The sequence below is a fragment of the Elephas maximus genome, chromosome 21, assembly GCF_024166365.1.
Source record: "Elephas maximus indicus isolate mEleMax1 chromosome 21, mEleMax1 primary haplotype, whole genome shotgun sequence".
NCBI classification, from domain to species: Eukaryota; Metazoa; Chordata; class Mammalia; order Proboscidea; family Elephantidae; genus Elephas; species Elephas maximus.
The window spans coordinates 24,841,077-24,858,738 of NC_064839.1; the positions used below are offsets into that span (position 1 = coordinate 24,841,077).

Sequence of the window (17,662 nt, forward strand, 5' to 3'; positions counted from 1 at the left end):
ATGGTACCCGGCTATTACTGATGACTGCCCTAATAGGGAACACATCGGGGAGCCTCTGAGGGAGCAGGAGAGCAGTGGGATCCAGACCCCAAATTCTTGTAAAGAGATCAGACTTAATGGTCTGACTGAGCCTAGAAGGACCCAGAGGTTATGGTCCCCAGACCTTCTGTTAGCCCAAGACAGGAGCCATTCCCAAAGCCAACTCTTCAGACAGGGATTGGACTGGACTATGGGATACAAAATGATACTGGTGAAGAGTGAGCTTCTTGGATCAAGTATACACATGAGACTATGTTGGCATCTCCTGTCTGAAGGGGAGATGAGAGGGTGGAGGGGGTCAGAAGCTGGCCAAATGGACACGAAAATGGAGAGTTGAGAGGCGTTTGCTGTCTCATTAGGCAGAGAGCAATTAGGAGTATATAGCAAGGTGCGTATAAATTTTTGTATGAGAGACTAACTTGATTTGTAAACTTTCACTTAAAGCACAATAAAAATTAAAAAATAAAAACAAACCACAGTTTAAAAAAAAGTTCACCCCTTTAAAGTGCACAGTTTAATGGTTTTTAGTATGTTTACAGAGTTGTGCAGCCATCACCATGTATTAATTTTCGAACATTTTAATCACCCCAAAAAGAAACTCCATTCAACAGCAGTCACTCCCCATTTCTTGCACCCCTGGCAACCACGTCTACTTTCTATCTCTACAGATTTGCCTTTTCTGGACATTTCATATAAATGAAATCATGTAATATGTGATCTTTTGTGACTGGTTCTTAGAATCATCAGCAAAGTATCAATCCTTTGAGCCTTCGTATTGCCAAAGTATATCCCATGGTACGGATATGCCACAGTTTGCTTATCCCTTCATCTGCTGATGGACAAATGGGTTGTTTCTACTTTGGGGCTCTTATAAATGTCACTGTGAACATTTGTAGGCAAATCTTTGTGCAGAGAAGTGTTTTCCTTTCTCTTGGGTAGGTTCCTAGGGGTAGAACTTCTGGATCCTATGGCAAATTCAAGTTTAACTTTTTAAGAAACCGATAAACTGTTTCCAAAATATTGCCCCATGTCTTGACCTGGGTGGTAGTGATATGGGGGCTTTACTTCATAAATTATTAAATTATGTATGTATGCACTTTCTGTATTGTTATATTTTATAACTTTATAATAGAGTTAAACATAATTTGGGGGTGGGGTGGTGAGTGGAGTTGATTCTGGGAAAGTTTTCTGTGACCTGGGGATGCTGCCCTGGGGGCTGTATGGCACATGGGAGGAGGAGCAACTGGGGAATCAAATTTGACCTGTAAGTGTATAGAAGGTTTTGTATGAGAGACTGACTTGATTTGTAAACATTCACTTAAAGCAGGATTAGAAAAAATTGACCTGTATGTCACAGTGGAGGGCCCAGAACCTGTCAGCACCAGGGGCAAGTGGATGCAAAGCACATGCCAATATATGCAAATAAGCTTGGCTCTCCCAGGTTTCCTCCCCTTGGAGGTCCATCTCTAATACTGTGACCAGGATGGTGGGTAGGCCCCAGGGCTGTGGGTGCTGGGCTCAGGCACTCTTTCCTGGGAGGCAGCATGTGAACATCCAGGGGCCTGGGGGGCTGGGGGTGGAGTATCATTTGCTAATCCCTGGTCTGCTGAGGTCGCTAGTCTCCCTGATCCCCTTACGGTGACCCTGAATACTGGTAGCCACTAATCTCCGACGCTGAAGATCCAAAGGCTGGTTAGCCCTCTTCCAGGAAGTTTGGTGGGGAGGGGAGAGCCCCCTCCCAGTTTACAGATACCCCTAATGGCAGGACCTAGGGCCCTCACCAACACAGATAGGAGCCCTGAAGCCCAGAGAGAGACAGCAACTAGCCCAGGATCGCACAGCCTGAGATGGGCTAGGCAGCCATCCTCAGCCAGCCCTGGCATGGCCACCTCCAGGCAACCTAGCTCCCTGGCTGACCTGTCCCAAGATGCTCTGCCTTCACTGTGGCCTGGGAAATAGAGCCTTTCACAGAGTTTGAAAAGGAGTGGCCAGTGCACAGAAGCCCGGGAGCAGACTCTTCTCCTCAGAGTCTGTGGTTGCCAGGGTTGCCAAGGAGCAGGTACCCTCATAATCAGGCTGCAATGGGCATTGTCTCTGCAGAATGTTCCTTTATTCTCCTGCCATCCCATAAGGCACTGGGGCCTGGCCCACCTCACTTCCTCGCTCTTTTCCCCAATGAGTAGTCAGAAGAGCAGGAAGTCCTTAAAAGCCTGAGCACCCAGGTCCTGTGCCTCACTGATGAGGTAGCTGCTATCAGGGTTGGTCAGAGCCAAGGAACCCTCTCTTCCCTCCTCCCAGTACTCCACTTCCCTGCTCCTCCCCCATGCAATCCCATCCCCTGAGGTAGCTTCCCCTTGCCGCCTTGCCTTACCCTGTCCCTCCTTCCTTCTGTCCACCTACCTCCCACCTCCAGCCTCTCAGAGGCTCTAACTCAGGTCAGGAAGAAAGCAATTTGCATTAACGAATTTTCACTAAGATGTAAATGACTGAAAGGCTTCTAGGAATATCTGCTTTTTAAAGGGAGGAACTTGGTAACTAGCAATGTTTTTCTAGTTCAAATCTCTCCTGTCTCACCCCTTCTTTAAAACTTTTCTGTGTCTTCCTGTAGAATTTTAGGTAAAGGCCAGACCCAACCAAAACCCAAACCAAACCCACTGCCGTTGAGTCGATTCCAACTCATAGCGACCCTATGGGACAGAGTAGAACTGCCCCATAGAGTTCCCAAGGTGCGCCTGGCGGATTCGAACTGCTGACCTCTTGGTTAACCGCCGTAGCACTTAACCACTATGCCACCAGGGTTTCCAAAGGCCAGACAGTTAGGGCCAAAAAGTTCATATTAGTCACCCAAAAGCATCTGGCATACTGGACTACATTCTGCACCTGCCTGCTGCTGCCTCTTCCTGCTCGGAGTTTAAGTATAGACACAAATACTCTTTTAGATTGTTCTCTGACTGTCCCAAACCCCAACCCCTTCAACCTCCCACATAGACCCTCCATCAACCTCCACCACAGGCCTTAGCATATCCTGGGTGTGTGTCTGTCGGTCCTTCTGTTATATGGATGTCCCTGTCACCACACAGGGAGTTCCCCAAGAACAGGGCCTGGCACACAGTAGGTGCTCAATAAATGTTCACCAAGTAAACTGGCATTGGCCCAGGTCAGGTTCCCAGGTGGAAGGGTGTCTGGTTGGCCTGAGCCCAGGGTGAGCCTCTCAGTACACTCTGCCCCCAGCCATGGCCCGCATCATTGACCTCGTGCCCTGGGACGATGGCTCCACCCACGTGTACGCATCCCCGGCCATCCTGCTCCCCATTGAACGGCAGCGCAACATGCTGGCAGGTGTAAAGCAGCAGCTCTACCACCCGGTCCTGCCCACCCTGCGCCGCATGGACATGGACACCGTCAGGGCCTGCCTCTCCGATGAGCACTGTCAGTCCAGCACCTACTGCCGCAAAGGTCAGGCCACCTCGGCTGTCCCACTGCCTGCCGCAGGCGCCGGAGACCCTCCGGGCCTTTGTCAAAGGGGTGAATAAGTGTGAGAAGGGGAGAGGTCTGGGAGGGAAAAAGCCATAAGTGGCATGGCAAGGGGTTGATGGGGCCAGTCTCAGCTCTGCAACTCGAAGCCCAGAAAACTTCCAGCAAGTCACTTGGCCCGCCTGAGCTATTACAAACAATGCCAAAGTGGGTAACCTTCTACCCTCATTATTTCCTACTTGTGCAGCTATGAAGTAGGGTAAATTCCCAGAGGTAGGGCTGTGGGTGGGGTCAAAATGCATGTGTATTCATAATTCTGATATTATTGCTATTGGGTGCCATGGAGTCCAGTCACCCCATGTAACAGAACTGCCCGCATAGGGTTTTCTAGGATGAAATCTTTACAGGAGCAGATTGCCAAGTCTTTCTTCTGCAGAGCTGCTGGTGGATTCAAACTGTTAACCTTTCAGTTAGCAGCTGAGCACTTAAGTGCTTGTACCACCAGGGCCCCTTACCAAAAAACCAAAACCAAACCCGTCGAGTCGATTCCAACTCATCGCAACCCTATAGGACAGAATAGCTTTGCCCCATAGGGTTTCCAAGGAGCAGCTGGTGAATTTGAACCGCCAACCTTTTGGTTGCAGCCGAGCTCTTAACTACTGCACCATCAGGGCTCCTTAGATAATGCCATATTGCCCTCCATAGGGTGGAACCAATTTATACGCCATCAGGCAAGGTATGAGAGACCCTGTTTCTCAATAACTGCGCTAACTTTTCCATTGTTTCCAATCCGATAGGCAAAAATTTGTACCTTAATGTAGTTTAAACATAGATTTATCTTATTCAGTATTATTACTATGAATGAGGTTGAATGTCTTTCCATACGGTTAGGAGCCGTTTGTATTTCTTTTATTTGTGTGTAAACCACCCAGGCGTGTTGTTTACCCATTTGGGAAGGGTCTTGATTTCTAGGAGCTCTTTCTATAATTGGGAAATTGCCCCTCATCTGTAACATATTTTTCCCATTTGTCTTTTGACTTCTGTTGTGTTGTTTTATGTCGTCAAAGTTGTCAATCTTTTCTTTAAGGCTTCTGGGTTTTAAATTAGAATTAGCAAGGCCTTCCTCACTCTAAAGTTATGAAGGAATTTGTCTGTTTTCTTCTAGTACACTTTTTATGCTTTCATTTCTTACATTGAATCTTTGATCTGTTTGGAGTTTCTTCCATTGTAAGGGGTGAGATATGGATGCTACTTTAACTTCAATTTTTTAAAGCTGTTAAATATTTCAAAAAATTTTTAACGCACAGTGTGGTCCAAACCTCCCCTGTGCAGGCATGTGACCACTGGTGGACAAGGCCCTATTCCCCTCTTCTCTTCTTTCTACAGATGAGTTTGACAATGCCCACTTTACACTCCTCGGCGTCCCCAACAAGCCCCTGCAGTGCTTGGTGAGTGTCCTTTGCTCAGGGGAGAGGACACAAGCCCCAGCCTGCCCCCAGCCCCCAGCCCATTGGGTCCTGGGCTCTGCTTCTGGCACAGACGCTCGAGAATCTAAGTTCACCTGCCTGCTTGTGACCCCGGCCCACCACTGGCCCTGCCTCGGGTGTCCCCTCGGTCAGATGGGCCAAGCGTCAGCTCTGGCCAAGGTGTGGTCAGGAACGACCCCCTAGACTTCCACATCTACCGCGGTGGCCCTGACCCCCATCACCCTGGCAGGACATCACCGCCACCGGCCAGAAGCTCCAAGACAGGTACCGCGCGGGGAAGCTGGCGCCCATCGCGCCAGGCATCAACCGGGTCGACTGGCCCTGCTTCACACGCGCCATCGAGGACTGGTCCCACTTCGTGTCATCGGCCGGCGAGTTCAAGCTGCCCTGCCCGGACAAGAGGGGTCGGTCTGCCGGGCGCGAAGATGAGCTAGGGCAGGGCTGTCGCGACTACGGGGCCCGCGGGCAGCGGCAGGGGGCGTGGGCGCAGGGCGAGGTTCCTGTAGGGCTGCCGGGCTCCGGCAGGGACAGGGCGAGGGAGCCGGGGAGCAGTTGGAGCAGGAACTGCGGGCGGGACTGAGACCGGCTGAGGGCCGTGGAGGCGGGCTTGTCCTGGGGAGAGGGCAGAGCTGGGGCTCGCACCAGGCCGGAGGGGGTCCTCGGGGCCAAGGCTGGGGGCCGGACTCTTTCTGGGACCAGCGGAGCCAAGCCTGCAGGCGAGCTGGTCGGGCGGGGCAGTTGAGGCGGAGCTTACTCTGGGGGCGGAGCTTGTTCGGGGGCGGGGCTTGTCGGGGGCGGGGCTTTCCGGGGGCGGCCTGGGGAACGCAGAGGGACTTCTCTCCCCGCAGTCGAGAGCTTCAGTGGCTACGCAGTGCGGTACTTGAAGCCGGACGTGACCCAGAGCTGGCGGGTAGGGAGGGCTGCGCGCTGACCGGGTCCTCAGGGCCCGGGTGGGGAGCAGTTGACACGGGTCAAGAGGCCGAGAGCAGAGTCTCGCATCCCCAGGACCAAGGTCTCCAGCAGGGGGAGCTGTGTGGGGTGCAGGCGGGGTGTCCTCGTCCCTCCCCTACGGCCCCACCGCCTCACGGACCTCCCCCAAATCCCTCTGGCGCCTCAGTACTGCCTCAACCAGAACCCCAGCCTGGACCGCTACGGACAGAAGCCCCTGCCTGCCGACTCCCTGTGAGTGCCCCACACGCCCCGGCATCCCAGACCCAGAGGAGGGCGGGGAGGTCTTGGCTGCTCTCCCCCGTGCTCACCTAGTGGCCCTCGAAAATGTGCGAGGGAAAATTGATCGGCTCCAATACACCGCCAGAAAATTGCAGTTTCAGAATGAATAAATGTTTAATTCCTACCAAACGGAACACTTTTGTCACCCTTTCGGAGTGATCAGGTGAACTCCGTTAAAGCGGGGCAAATGTGCAGTGTAGTCCTTCTGGTGAGATGGGCGGGCACTCCTGGGACGGGAGTGAGGAGCCCGGCGAGGCTCGCCTCTCCCCACCTGGGCTCGCCTCTCCCCACCTCGGCTCACTCTCCCCACCTCGGCTCATTCTCCTCTTTTTTCCAGCAACGCTTTCCGACGCTTCGGCTCCCACTACAGGTATGGGAATGACTCCGTCCCCGCCCTCATCCGGCCACGCCTCCTCTACGCTCTTTATCAGCCCCCCTCCCCCCACCCCCCATCCCCCGACTCAGCAGATTCCCAGACCCCCCACGGGGCCGGGGCGGGGACTCGCGAGGACTAGTGTCCTGGGTGATGTCAGGGGAGACGGAGCTCTTCCCTCCGGAGAGATCCTTGCAGGCAACACCCCACTGAGGGGCGTGAGGGAGAGCAATACACGTCCCACCTGCTTTGGCCCAGAAGAGGCCAAAAGGAGGGGGAGTTACTTGGGAGGAGAGCAGGGACCAGAAGAACAGACAGACATACAAGCTACGTGACAAAAACCCAGCACACACACACAAAAAAAACCTGGTGCCGAAAAGAGCTGAAAAATGTCTCCCAGGATGTGGACAGGTGATAAGGGAGGAGGTTGGTGTTCCTGGCAGGGTCACCTTGCAAGTAAAGGCTTGCTGATGAGAATGAGCATGGGGGGTGGTGCAAGATATTCATTTTCCTAACTGGCCAGCTCCCATCTTTCTAGCCCCAACCCATCAGGCACAACCAAGCACTCCACCACACCTTTGCTTTGTGCTGTTTTAGTGCCTGGATGATCCTGTCTTCTCTGCCTGGGAAACTCCTACTCACTCTTCAAAGCCCAGCTCAGATGTCCCAACCTCCTTAAAGTCCTCCCTGACCCTCTGTCTCTTCTCCCTAACTCCCAGTTCACACCCCCTGCAACTGGTCACCACATTTATCCCTGTCTTATAGCACTGAGACTATTGCATTATAATTATTGCTGGGAAGTTTGCCTTTCTCACTCTGCATGCGTACTCATGGGAACACTGGTTTTTTGAGGGGAGGGATTGTTTTTTTACTATTTATAATGCATGACAGTAGGTTCACTCAGTGATTGAAAAATGAGGGAAGCAGTTCATGGTTGGGGATCAGTGGGAGAAAAGAATGAGGCAAACCAGAACTGGGGTGGGGGAGGGTAACACGAAAACCCAGCAGAGCAGCCAAAATCAGGTGGAAGTAAATAGGGAGCCACCGAAGGCTCTTGAGCTTCAGAGAGCCTGGATGGAAGCTGTGTCGTCAGAGCCTCAAGGGCAGGAAGGTAGGCTTTGGGGGAAGGCCCAGGGAAGGACAGCCTGATTTTCCCCCAGGATACCCTGGAGTCCCCACCTCACCTCTGTTTCTCTCCACAGTCGTGTAAACTACCTGACCCCCTGGCATTAATCTGTGAAAAAGAGGCTAACCCCCAGGCTGCCAGATCATGCCACCTTAGGCCCGGCAGTGGGACAGAGGGTATACGGCAGCACCATTCATCTCCCCAGCAGTTCAGCCTGGCCAGAAATAAACTTAATACTCCCACAGAGGGGGGTACCCGCCCACCCCTGTGTGTCTCTGTGTGTGCGCGCCTGTGTGTGTGTGTGTGTGTGTGTGTGTGTGTGTGTGTGTGCGCTCACGCGCGCACGCACGTGCATGTGTGTTGTGGGGGCTGGGGAAGGTCAGGACCTCTGGATGAAGAACTTTGACCCTTACCTCCCCTCCCAACTACTGGAGGACTGGTGGGGGACTGGAGGGAGATATGGTGACCCCAGGTGGAGAGTCAGGGTCTGAGCCCCAAGGCCCAGCCAGGGCTGGGGTACAGGGGCAGGCCTGGGAGTGGGTTTTCCTTGTGTCCCTGTCCCCTGCTCACAGCCCCACACCCAAGCCTCCTCCACCTCAGACCCTGAATTTGGGCCCTAAGGAGAAAGGAGGGTTAGAAATGGATTTTTAGATGCCTCTCTCTGAGGCGCTCACCATACTAGTGTGCTTTGGAGAGCCTCCCTAGGGCCCAGAGTCTCCCTGAAGGGATGGAGGCAGACTCTGAGGGGCTGGCCAGGCCTATTGGCTCTGTTTCCCATGAAGCAGCAGGGTAAAGAGGCATCAGCCTTGATGGGGTCTCTAAGGCCATTCAGAGAAGAAAGTTCCCTGCTCCCCAAGCCACAGCCAATGAACATATAATCTAAGCAAAAAGTTGTCTGCTCTAAAGAAGAATGAAGAACACCAAAGACATAAGGTAAAGATGAGTCCAAGAGACAGAAAGGGCCACATAAACCAGAGACTACATCAGCCTGAGACCAGAAGAACTAGATGGTGCCCAGCTACCACCGATGACTGCCCTGACAGGGAACAAAACAGAGAATCCCTGATGGAGCAGGAGAACAGTGGGATGCAGACCTCAAATTCTCGTAAAAAGACCAGACTTAATGGTCTGAATGAGACTAGAGAGACCCCGGAAGTCGTGGTCCCCGGACCCTCTGTTAGCCCAAGACTGGAACCATTCCCGAAGCCAACTCTTCAGACAGGAATTGGACTGGGCTTTAAAAAGACAGAAAATGATACTGGTGAGAAGTGAGCTTCTTGGCTCAATGAGACTATGTGGGCAGCTCCTGTCTGGAGGTGAAATGAGAAGGCAGAGGGGGACAGGAGCTGGTTGAATCTCATTAAGGGGAGAGCAGCTAGGAGTACATAGCAACGTGTGTATGAGTTTTTGTATGAGAGACTGACTTGATTTATAAACTTTCACTTAAAGTACAATAAATTAAAAAAAAAAGTCTGCTCTACCTATGCAGCTCCAAGACTAGCCTTCTGCCCACCAAACTACCAACCCTAAGGGCCTCCTACAAAAGGAAGGCATGACAGCCCTGGGGGCTCCTGGGCCAGCTCCAGACTAACCCCACCCAAAGGGGCTAAGGAGAGCATCTCCATTCCTTAGGGCATGGTTAGGGCAGCCAGATCTTAGCTCCCGGTCTTTCCTGATACCCCATCCCTACTCCATCTTCCGGCAGCCTGCAGAACAGACAGGTAAATAGCCACCAAACTGAACAACTGACTATACAGGACTTCTGTTCCTGGGATCTGAAGGACCCATGGAACACCTCGAATCATATGCAAAGCCACGTGTCCACTTAACATATTGCCGTGGAGGCGATTCCGACTCATAGCGAGCCTATAGGACAGAGTAGAATTGCCTCATAGCGTTTTCAAGGAGTGGCTGGTGGATTCAAACTGCCAACCTTTTGGTTAGCAGCTGAGCTCTTAACAACTGTGCCACCATGGCTTCACATGCATGTGTCCACCTGCATGTGCATTTTCTATGGAAAGGCTCTTGGCTTTCATCTGGCTCTCAAGAGAGTCCGCGCCCACAAAGGTTAGGATACCCTGGTTTATACCCTCTTGGTGCTCTACGGCTGCTAACCAAGAGGTCAGCAGTTCGAAACCACCAGGCACTCTTGGAAACTCTATTGGGCAGTTCCACTCTGTCCTATAGGGTCGCTATGAGTCGGAATCGATTCGACGGCAGTGGGTTAGGTTTTTTGGTTTGGGCACCTATTGCAAACAAGGCCAGGGTGTCAGGTGGAAGGAATTTAAAAATTTAGCACCAGCACTCTCACTTTCAGACTCTGAGTTATACTGTTTAGAACATATTCTCATGTGATCCATTATCTCCTCCAGGCCTTATAAGCACCATGGAAAGTGAGCAGAACCAATGCTACTCCATTTCACAGATAGGAAAACAAAGGCCCAGATCAGGGAGTTATCTAGCCTTATGCCAGAGTGTTGATGGCAAAGCAGGAGCCAGAATCCAGGACTCAAAGCAAGTCTTAGCACTTGGCACAGTGCCCACATATAGTGTGTGCTCAATATTTGTAGACTAAATCTGTTCCCAGAATGGTGGTCTTTCTGCTGTATCTTGGATAATAAACAAGGAGAGGTGTTGTGGTGTTATTTGATATGTCAGACAGAGCCTGCCCGTTATGGATTGCATCCCCCAAAAATGTGTGTCAACTTGGCTAGTCCATGATTCCCAGTATTGTGTGATTGTCCACCATTTTGTCATCTGATGTGATTTTCCTATGTGTTGTAAATCCTACCTCTATGAAGTTAATGAGGCTGGATTAGAGGCAGTTATGTTAGGGAAGCAGGACTCAATCTACAAGATTAGGTTGTGTCTTAAATCAAACTCTTTTGAAATATAAGAATCTAGCAGTTAGCAGAGAGACAAGGGGACCTCTTACCACCAAGAAAGGAGCACCAGGGGCATAATGTGTCCTTTGGACCAGGGTGGCAGGGGGGTCCCTGCACTGAGAAGCTCCTAGACCCAGGGGAAGATTGATGACAAGGACCTTCCCCAAGAGCTGACAGGCAGAAAAAGCCTTCCCCTGGAGCTGCACCCTGAATTCAGACTTCTAGCCTCCTTGACTGTGAGAGAATAAATGTCTTCGTTAAAGCCATCCACTTGCGGTATTTCCGTTACAGCAGCACTAGATGACTAAGACATTTCCTTACAGACCTGAGGCTGTTTTTATCTTCTTTTAGGGGTGGTGGCCCTCACACAGAGATGAGGGTCATGGCCTGCATTTCTCTGTCCTCAGGGATGGGCCTCTGCTGACAAGGGGGCAGGAGACAGGAGCACAGGGAGGAGCAGATAAGAAGTGGAAAGCAGATCACAGAGCCTCTTCTTCCACCACATCCTGAGGGAAGAAACCCTTTCCTCCAAGCCCAGCAGGCAGCCCAGGCTGGCTGGAACCTTGGAAAGTCATTGGCAGGGCCTCCAGGGGTGTCAGAGCTTCATTCTGCAGCCTAGACTGCCCCCTCCAACATCACAGTCCAGAGAGAGAATGGGTTTGCGGGAGGATGCACAGCAGGGATGCTAGAGTCCTGGCCAATATGGGACTGGAGGTGGCCAGAGAGCTCCAGAGAGCACGCTGGGACACTGGAGAGGGGGTCCACAGCCTGGGGTTCTTTTCCTAGCCCTGATCTGGCTACTGAGTGACTGGGCAAGACCTTCCCAGAATTCCACCCAGCAGACATCTGAACCCTGTGCTGGGGGCTGGTAGACACACCGACAAGATGCCGACCTGTCCCTGCCTTCAAGGTGCTTCCAGTTTGGTGGGAGAGCAGGCAGGCCCAGCGATTCAAACCTAAAAGCAGAAGGTGATAAGTGGGCACATCTGGACCTTGTTCCTCAAGCCCAAGATGCCAGGAATGGTAACATACACCCACAGTTTAATTAGAGATTTTTGTCCATCAACTGGACATTTAATCCTGACTTCATAAACATAAAACTGTGAGCCTAAGAATAAAGGAACTGCAGAGTAGTTGGGCATAAACAAGGCTGGTTTGGTACACACTCCCTATTTTTTAAGTGCAGAGCAATGTATTAAGCGCTTTGCAGGCCATCCCATGAGGTGAGTAATTTTAGACCCATTTTACAGATGTTGAGATGGGCTCAGAGAGGTCAAATGACTGGCCCAAGATCACACAGCTGGTAGTTGGCAGAGCTGGGAATTGAAGCCAGCCTGCCTGACTCTGGGCCTGTGCTCACGCATGTCTACCATACTCTACTGCCTCCTGCTGTGAAAGAGATGCAAGCCAAGAGTGGGGAGGAAACCAGAGGGGACTTCCTGGGGGTGGGGGCATCTGGCCAGAGCTTAGAGGGAGGATAGGATATCTCACCAGAAAGCTCCCTCAGAGCTGCTGACAGCAGCAGAACCTGAGGTTGAGAATCCCACCCAGAGGCCAAAGGCTAGAGGCCAAAATTTGGAAGGAAGCCCTTCACTCCCATCCAACCTTATGGTTTCCCTGCCTAGGCCTTCACTCAGCCTCCAGGGACTCTTTGTCCATCACAAACAGATTACATCGGAAATCTTCCCTGCAGCCACTACCTTGGGGACAGCCCGGCCTCTGTGTGGCTCCCATGCCTTCCTGGCCTGTCCCCCACCCACTCCCTGGCCCTGAGCCTCTACCCTTTACCCAAACACAAACCTACCAGCAGCTGTCTTGCTGTCTCCCAAACACCCCAGGCTCTTGTCCACTCCCAAACCTTTGTTCAAAGCCTCCCTTCTACCTGGAACATTTTTCTCATTTCTTCCTACCCAATTCCCCCTCCCCGCCCCTTTCTTCTCGGCAGGCCTTCCTCAAGTCCTCTTTTCTCCCCCTGCCCTCCCCCAAGACCAGGAGGACAGGGACCACAGCTGTTTCAGGGGACTGACTCGGGGCCCCTTGGCCGACATGAGCTGTCAGGAACTATTGCGCTTACCAGCTCCTCTTCTCCCTCGAACTGGGTTGGGGCTCAGGAATGGGTCCTGGGGCCTCCCATTAACACTGATCTGGACTAATGGAAACAATGATTATAAAGTGATGTCGATTTCGACTCATAGCGACCCCCTGTGACAGAGTAGAACTGCCCCATAGGGTTTTTCAGGCTGTAATCTTTATGGGACCAGATTGTCAGGTCTTCCTCCCATGGAGCCACTGGGTGTGTTTGAACTGCTGACCTTTTTGGTTAGTGCCAGAGTGCTTAACTGGTGCATCAGGGCTCCTTTACAAAGTGATGGCCATGTTTATTACAAAGTAACATACCAAGCACACATCCTGACCCTGCTGCTGGGCCTCCCGGATCCTTGAACTGCTAATTCCCAGTGCCCACCAGGGGCCTGGGGCTGGCAATGAGGGAAGGTTCTGGGGTGAGGTGAGGGCATGAACTGAGACAGGGTGGTCTGAGGTTCAGGGAGTACCCTAGCACATAGTATTTTGTACTAAGTATCAGCCCTTTAAGCATTTTTGGCTCTACCTCTTCGATTCATGAAAACCTCAAAACTGCTTCATGAGAAGTTCTTGCTTCAGCAAACAGTAGGTGCTCATTAAAGGCGGGGGTGCAGACTCAGGGTGGGGATGGACACACACATACACACACAGCCCTGTGGGCAGGGAGACCCCATACCTCCCCACCAGCCCGCTCCTTGACTTCCTTTTTGGGACTTGAGGAGGACAGAGCTTTCTGAGCCCAAATCTTTGTAGACTGGCCAAAATCAATATGGCCAAGGCTTTTCCCGGAGGCGTGACCTTCAAAGAACAAAGAAACTACCGGCTTGAGGATGGGATACAGAGTTTATTGTGGTCAGGCATGGCTCCAGAGAGGGGTGGGAGGTCCTGAGTGGATTTCCACAGCCTGAGTAGCCATGATCCCATCTGGGGCCTGCTCCACAGGAGGGAAGGAGGTGTGGGGGCTTGGGGGTCAGGATGGAGACTGGAGACTAAGAGGAGGCCTTCCAGAATGGCTTCTGCCTAGGGATGCCTCTGCACAGACAGGAAGACGGAGCACGGTGGTTTCTGTCCCTCAGGTTGGCTGCCCCTTTGCCTGCTGGTGAAGTGATTTCCTACTCCCCTGGGCAGATCCGGTGCCGGGACCAGTCCCGGCCATTGTTCCTGGCTTCCTGGCCAGTGGAGGCTGGTTTAGAGCCAGAGCCCCAGGCCGCCATGGCTGGAGCTGGGGGCCTTCATAGCCCAGGGCTGTCCCAGCCCCACTGCCTATCCCCTACCTGTGTGTAGGTACCCAGCCCCCAAAAGTCCATGCCACTTTCATCATTACCTGTTCAGCTTTGGGCAGCCTCTGGACCTCTCAAGGGTCTGTACATGGGAACATTCAGGCCTACCCTGCCTACCTCATGGGACAGTGTGAGGCTCAGACCAGCTGGTGCATGGGAAGGTCTTGTGAACAGGGGTTGACATTCAGATGGGAGGGCTGGGCTGGCTCACTCTCTCCTCTGAACTCTCAGTGCTCTTCCTTGTCTGAGTGGCTACAATGTACCAAACACCTCACATGGATAGAGTGAGGTGCCATTACTGGCTCCATTCATAGATGAGGAAATTGAGGCTCAGAGAGGTAAAACAACCTGCCCAAGGTCCTGGAGCCACTGAGTGGCAGAGGTAAGAATCTAGTCAGGTCTGATTGTGGTGTTCTCTCTCTCTTTTTTTTTTTTTTTGGTGAAAATATAAACAGTCATATACCATTTTAACAGTTTTCACGTGTACAACTCAATGACATTGATTACATTCTTCAAGTTGTGCAAACATTCTCGACATCCTTCTCCAAAATGTCCCATCACCATTGACTTATTAAACTCACTGCCCTCTAAACTTCTCGTCTAAGCTTTCGAGCTGCTGTTGTCAATTTGATCTCACATAGATAAAAAGCACAATGCTCAAGGCAGGCATATGTTACTAATTAAGCTATTTTTTGGCTTAAAAGAAAACTTCAGGGGAGAGTTTTGGTTTAAAGTTCAAAGATTATCTCAGACCCATAGCTTTGGGGGTTCATTGAGCCTCAGTGGCCCCAGAAAGTCTGGATTCCATTGAGAATTTGAAATTCTATTCCAATTAATAATCAGGATTCTTCTATAGAATCTTTGATCAAAACAATCAGTAATGGTAGTTGGGCACCATCCAGTTCTTCTGGTCTCGTGACAAAGGAGGCAGTTGTTCATGGAAGTAACCAGATATGTACACCGTTTCCTCCTCCTGTTCCTGACTCTCTCTCTTCCTTTGCTGCTCCAGGTGAATAACGACCAATCGTACCTTGGATGGCCGCTTGCTAGCTTTTAAGATCCCAGGTGCTACACTGTGAACTAGGCGGTTGAACAGAAGCAATATTAGGCCACCTGACAGGGATGTCCTTCAAAACTATGACCCTAACCCTACTGACTGTGGTGTTCTTAGCTATGACACAACACCACTGCCACCATGTCCATGAGTACAGGCTCCCAGAGAGCAAGGTCATCTGCAGTCTCCCCGTAAGGCCTAGCAGAGCCAACCACATAGCAGGAGTTCAAAAAAAGCATCAGACGGTCCACTTGCTGGGAAAGCCCTTTGGCTACCTGCAGGTAGTGAATTACTTAATATAGCCCGTAGTGATTCCCACACAATGATTGGGTGGGACTATTCAAATAAAGGGTGTGTGGCCCACCAAGGGGACTGGACAGCCTGCTAATAATGTGTGTGGAACATTCGTGGGGGTAGGACCATGTAAATTAAGTGTATGGAACCCTAACGAGGGGATGGTAAGTTTTGCCATCCCACTAGATTTTAACTGAGCCATCCCAGAGGCTGGGAATTTAGGACTTCACTACGGTCAAGAAGAAAACCCTGGCGGTGTAGTGGTTAAGAGCTGTGACTGTTAACCAAAAAGTCAGCAGTTCGAATCCACCAGTTGCTTTTTGGAAACCCAATGGGGCAGCTCTATTCTGTCCGATAGGGTCGCTATGAGTCAGAATCGACTCGACAGCAACGAGTTTGGTTTTGTTTATCATCAAGAAAGAAGACCTAGGAGTGGAGCACATCCCTTGGACCCAGGATCCCTGCCTGCACTGAGAACCTCCTAGACCCAGGAGACAGAAAGAACTGTAACACGAGAGTTGGTGAGAAGTGGCGGCAGAGAAACGGCAGCAGCAGAACCAGGATACTGGTGTGAGAGAGTGCGGTGGGCTTCCTGGCCCATAGAGCAAGGAGGCTACAGTGGCTGTGCTGACCCACAGAGCAAGAGAGCTGAGAGCCTTTGGGCAGGAGGCTTCCTGGCGGAGTGGGACGCCTCTGGGCATTTATCGGTATAGCTGCAGAGCTTTGTAACACTCTCCTGAGCAGGGCAAAGGCCAGGCCTGAGTGGGACCAAGGGCCAAGGGTTGCGAGAGGAGGCCTGTCCTCAGGGGATTGAGAGGAGCCCTGCACAGCTGAGAGGAGCTGAGAGAGCTGTCCTGCACTGAAGAAGGGAGATTTTGCCTACATGCTTCCTGATCCTGATTCCAAGTTGTAACCTGTTACTTCCCTAATAAACCCCATAATCGTGAGTGTGGTGTATGAGCTCTGTGTGGCCACTGCAGTGAATTATCTAACCCAGCAGAGAAGTAGAGAGTGCTGTGGAAGGGACAGCTGGTGTCAGAATTGGGGAAGAATTTGGAGACAGGAGATATGCCTGACCTCCACTTCATAGGAATCAGCCTTGGGCTGTTGCCGATCCTTGATTCTGTCTCCTTCCCCTTGTGAAGTCAGACAGGGAGGTCTGACAACGCCACCACACCATTTTTACACCACCCCACTTGCCTTGGCACTGACCTCTAGGACCCGGGAGAATGGTCCCTGGAGTGGCACCCCTTTACCCTAACTTTAGAATATCAAGTTCATGTCAGCCTCTCCCTTCTTCCTCCACCCACCTCTGTCACCCCCAACCCAGGCACCACCCTCTTCCCCATCCTGTCAGTGACTGGGGCAAGGGGACTGATCACCTGGAGACTAAAGAAGACAGTATTAGTGTATAGCCCCAGCACAGAATCTGAGTTCCCCCGTTACAACGCTCTGCTTGAGAGAGGGAGACTCTCATCAGAAATGGGACACAGGAAGCTGAAGTCATCCCGTAGGCCAAGTTCGCCAGGCAGGTAGGTGGCAAAGGTGCCTGGGCATGTATGGCTAGGGCAGCAATTCAATCCCAGTTTGTGCTGTTTCTCCCACTTGCAACCAAGAGAGACCAGACTGAGACACCGAAGGGGAACAGGCTGGAGGCCAGGAGAACACGGCAGAGAAAGGGGGACACAGGCTGATGCTCTCACCTTCCTAGAAGCAGAGCATCATGTCTGTAAAGTTCCTAAGAGATCAGGGGTCAAGAACCACACTTCAGACAGGTCCCTTGTTACCAAATGGCCAGAACTTGAACTGAGCAACCGGCTTCTCAGGGTAGGGCTCTATCCATGACCCTGGCTGTGGCCCAGGCTAGATCCCAGAGTCCCAGAGCCAGGTGGGAGCAGCAGGAGCCCCACTGCTTTGAGCTGGGGTTGGGGGTGGGACAAAGGAAGAAAAGCCATTGTAGGTTCCATGTGAGCTCAGCCATGCCCAGCCAGGGCTCCTCCTGCCCCAGCACAGGAAGCACATGGAGGGCACGTGTGGTGTGATGGATCAGCTTTATATAGGCTTTCTCCCTATAGTCTTAGAATAGTCACCAAATAATTGGGTGGGACTGTGCAAATAAGGTGAATGGAACCCTAAGGAAGGGATTGGTCAGTTTTGCCATCCCGCTAGGGTTAAAAGAGAGCCAATCCCAGAGCAGAGGGGCACCTCACTAACAGAGGCCTATCTACAGAAAATGGCGCGTAGGGCAATTAGTGTTAAATTGCTGAATGATCTCTCACAGCTGGCAGTGGAAACTGTGGTGGTAAATAGAAACTGCTCATTGGCACCCTGCCTTAAG

At 51.8% G+C, this 17,662-nt stretch overlaps 1 protein-coding gene across 1 annotated transcript; it reads left to right on the forward strand.

The window, feature by feature from the left end:
- Positions 1–3,272: 3,272 nt before the first annotated feature.
- TEPP (testis, prostate and placenta expressed) lies at positions 3,273–8,783 on the forward strand. The gene is made up of 7 exons (XM_049864511.1): positions 3,273–3,495; positions 4,900–4,961; positions 5,230–5,404; positions 5,849–5,910; positions 6,118–6,182; positions 6,568–6,600; positions 7,806–8,783. Exons 1-7 carry the CDS (start codon positions 3,273–3,275, stop codon positions 7,834–7,836), a joined length of 651 nt encoding a protein of 216 aa, XP_049720468.1. The 3' UTR covers positions 7,837–8,783.
- The last annotated feature ends 8,879 nt before the right edge of the window (positions 8,784–17,662 follow it).

Coding starts and splice junctions, on each gene's coding strand:
- TEPP (XM_049864511.1), top strand. CDS start 3,273: ATGGCCCGCATCATTGACCTCGTGCCCTGGGACGATGGCTCCACCCAC. Junction 3,496..4,899: donor CAGCACCTACTGCCGCAAAG/GTCAGGCCACCT, acceptor TTCTTTCTACAG/ATGAGTTTGACAATGCCCAC. Junction 5,911..6,117: donor ACGTGACCCAGAGCTGGCGG/GTAGGGAGGGCT, acceptor CTGGCGCCTCAG/TACTGCCTCAACCAGAACCC.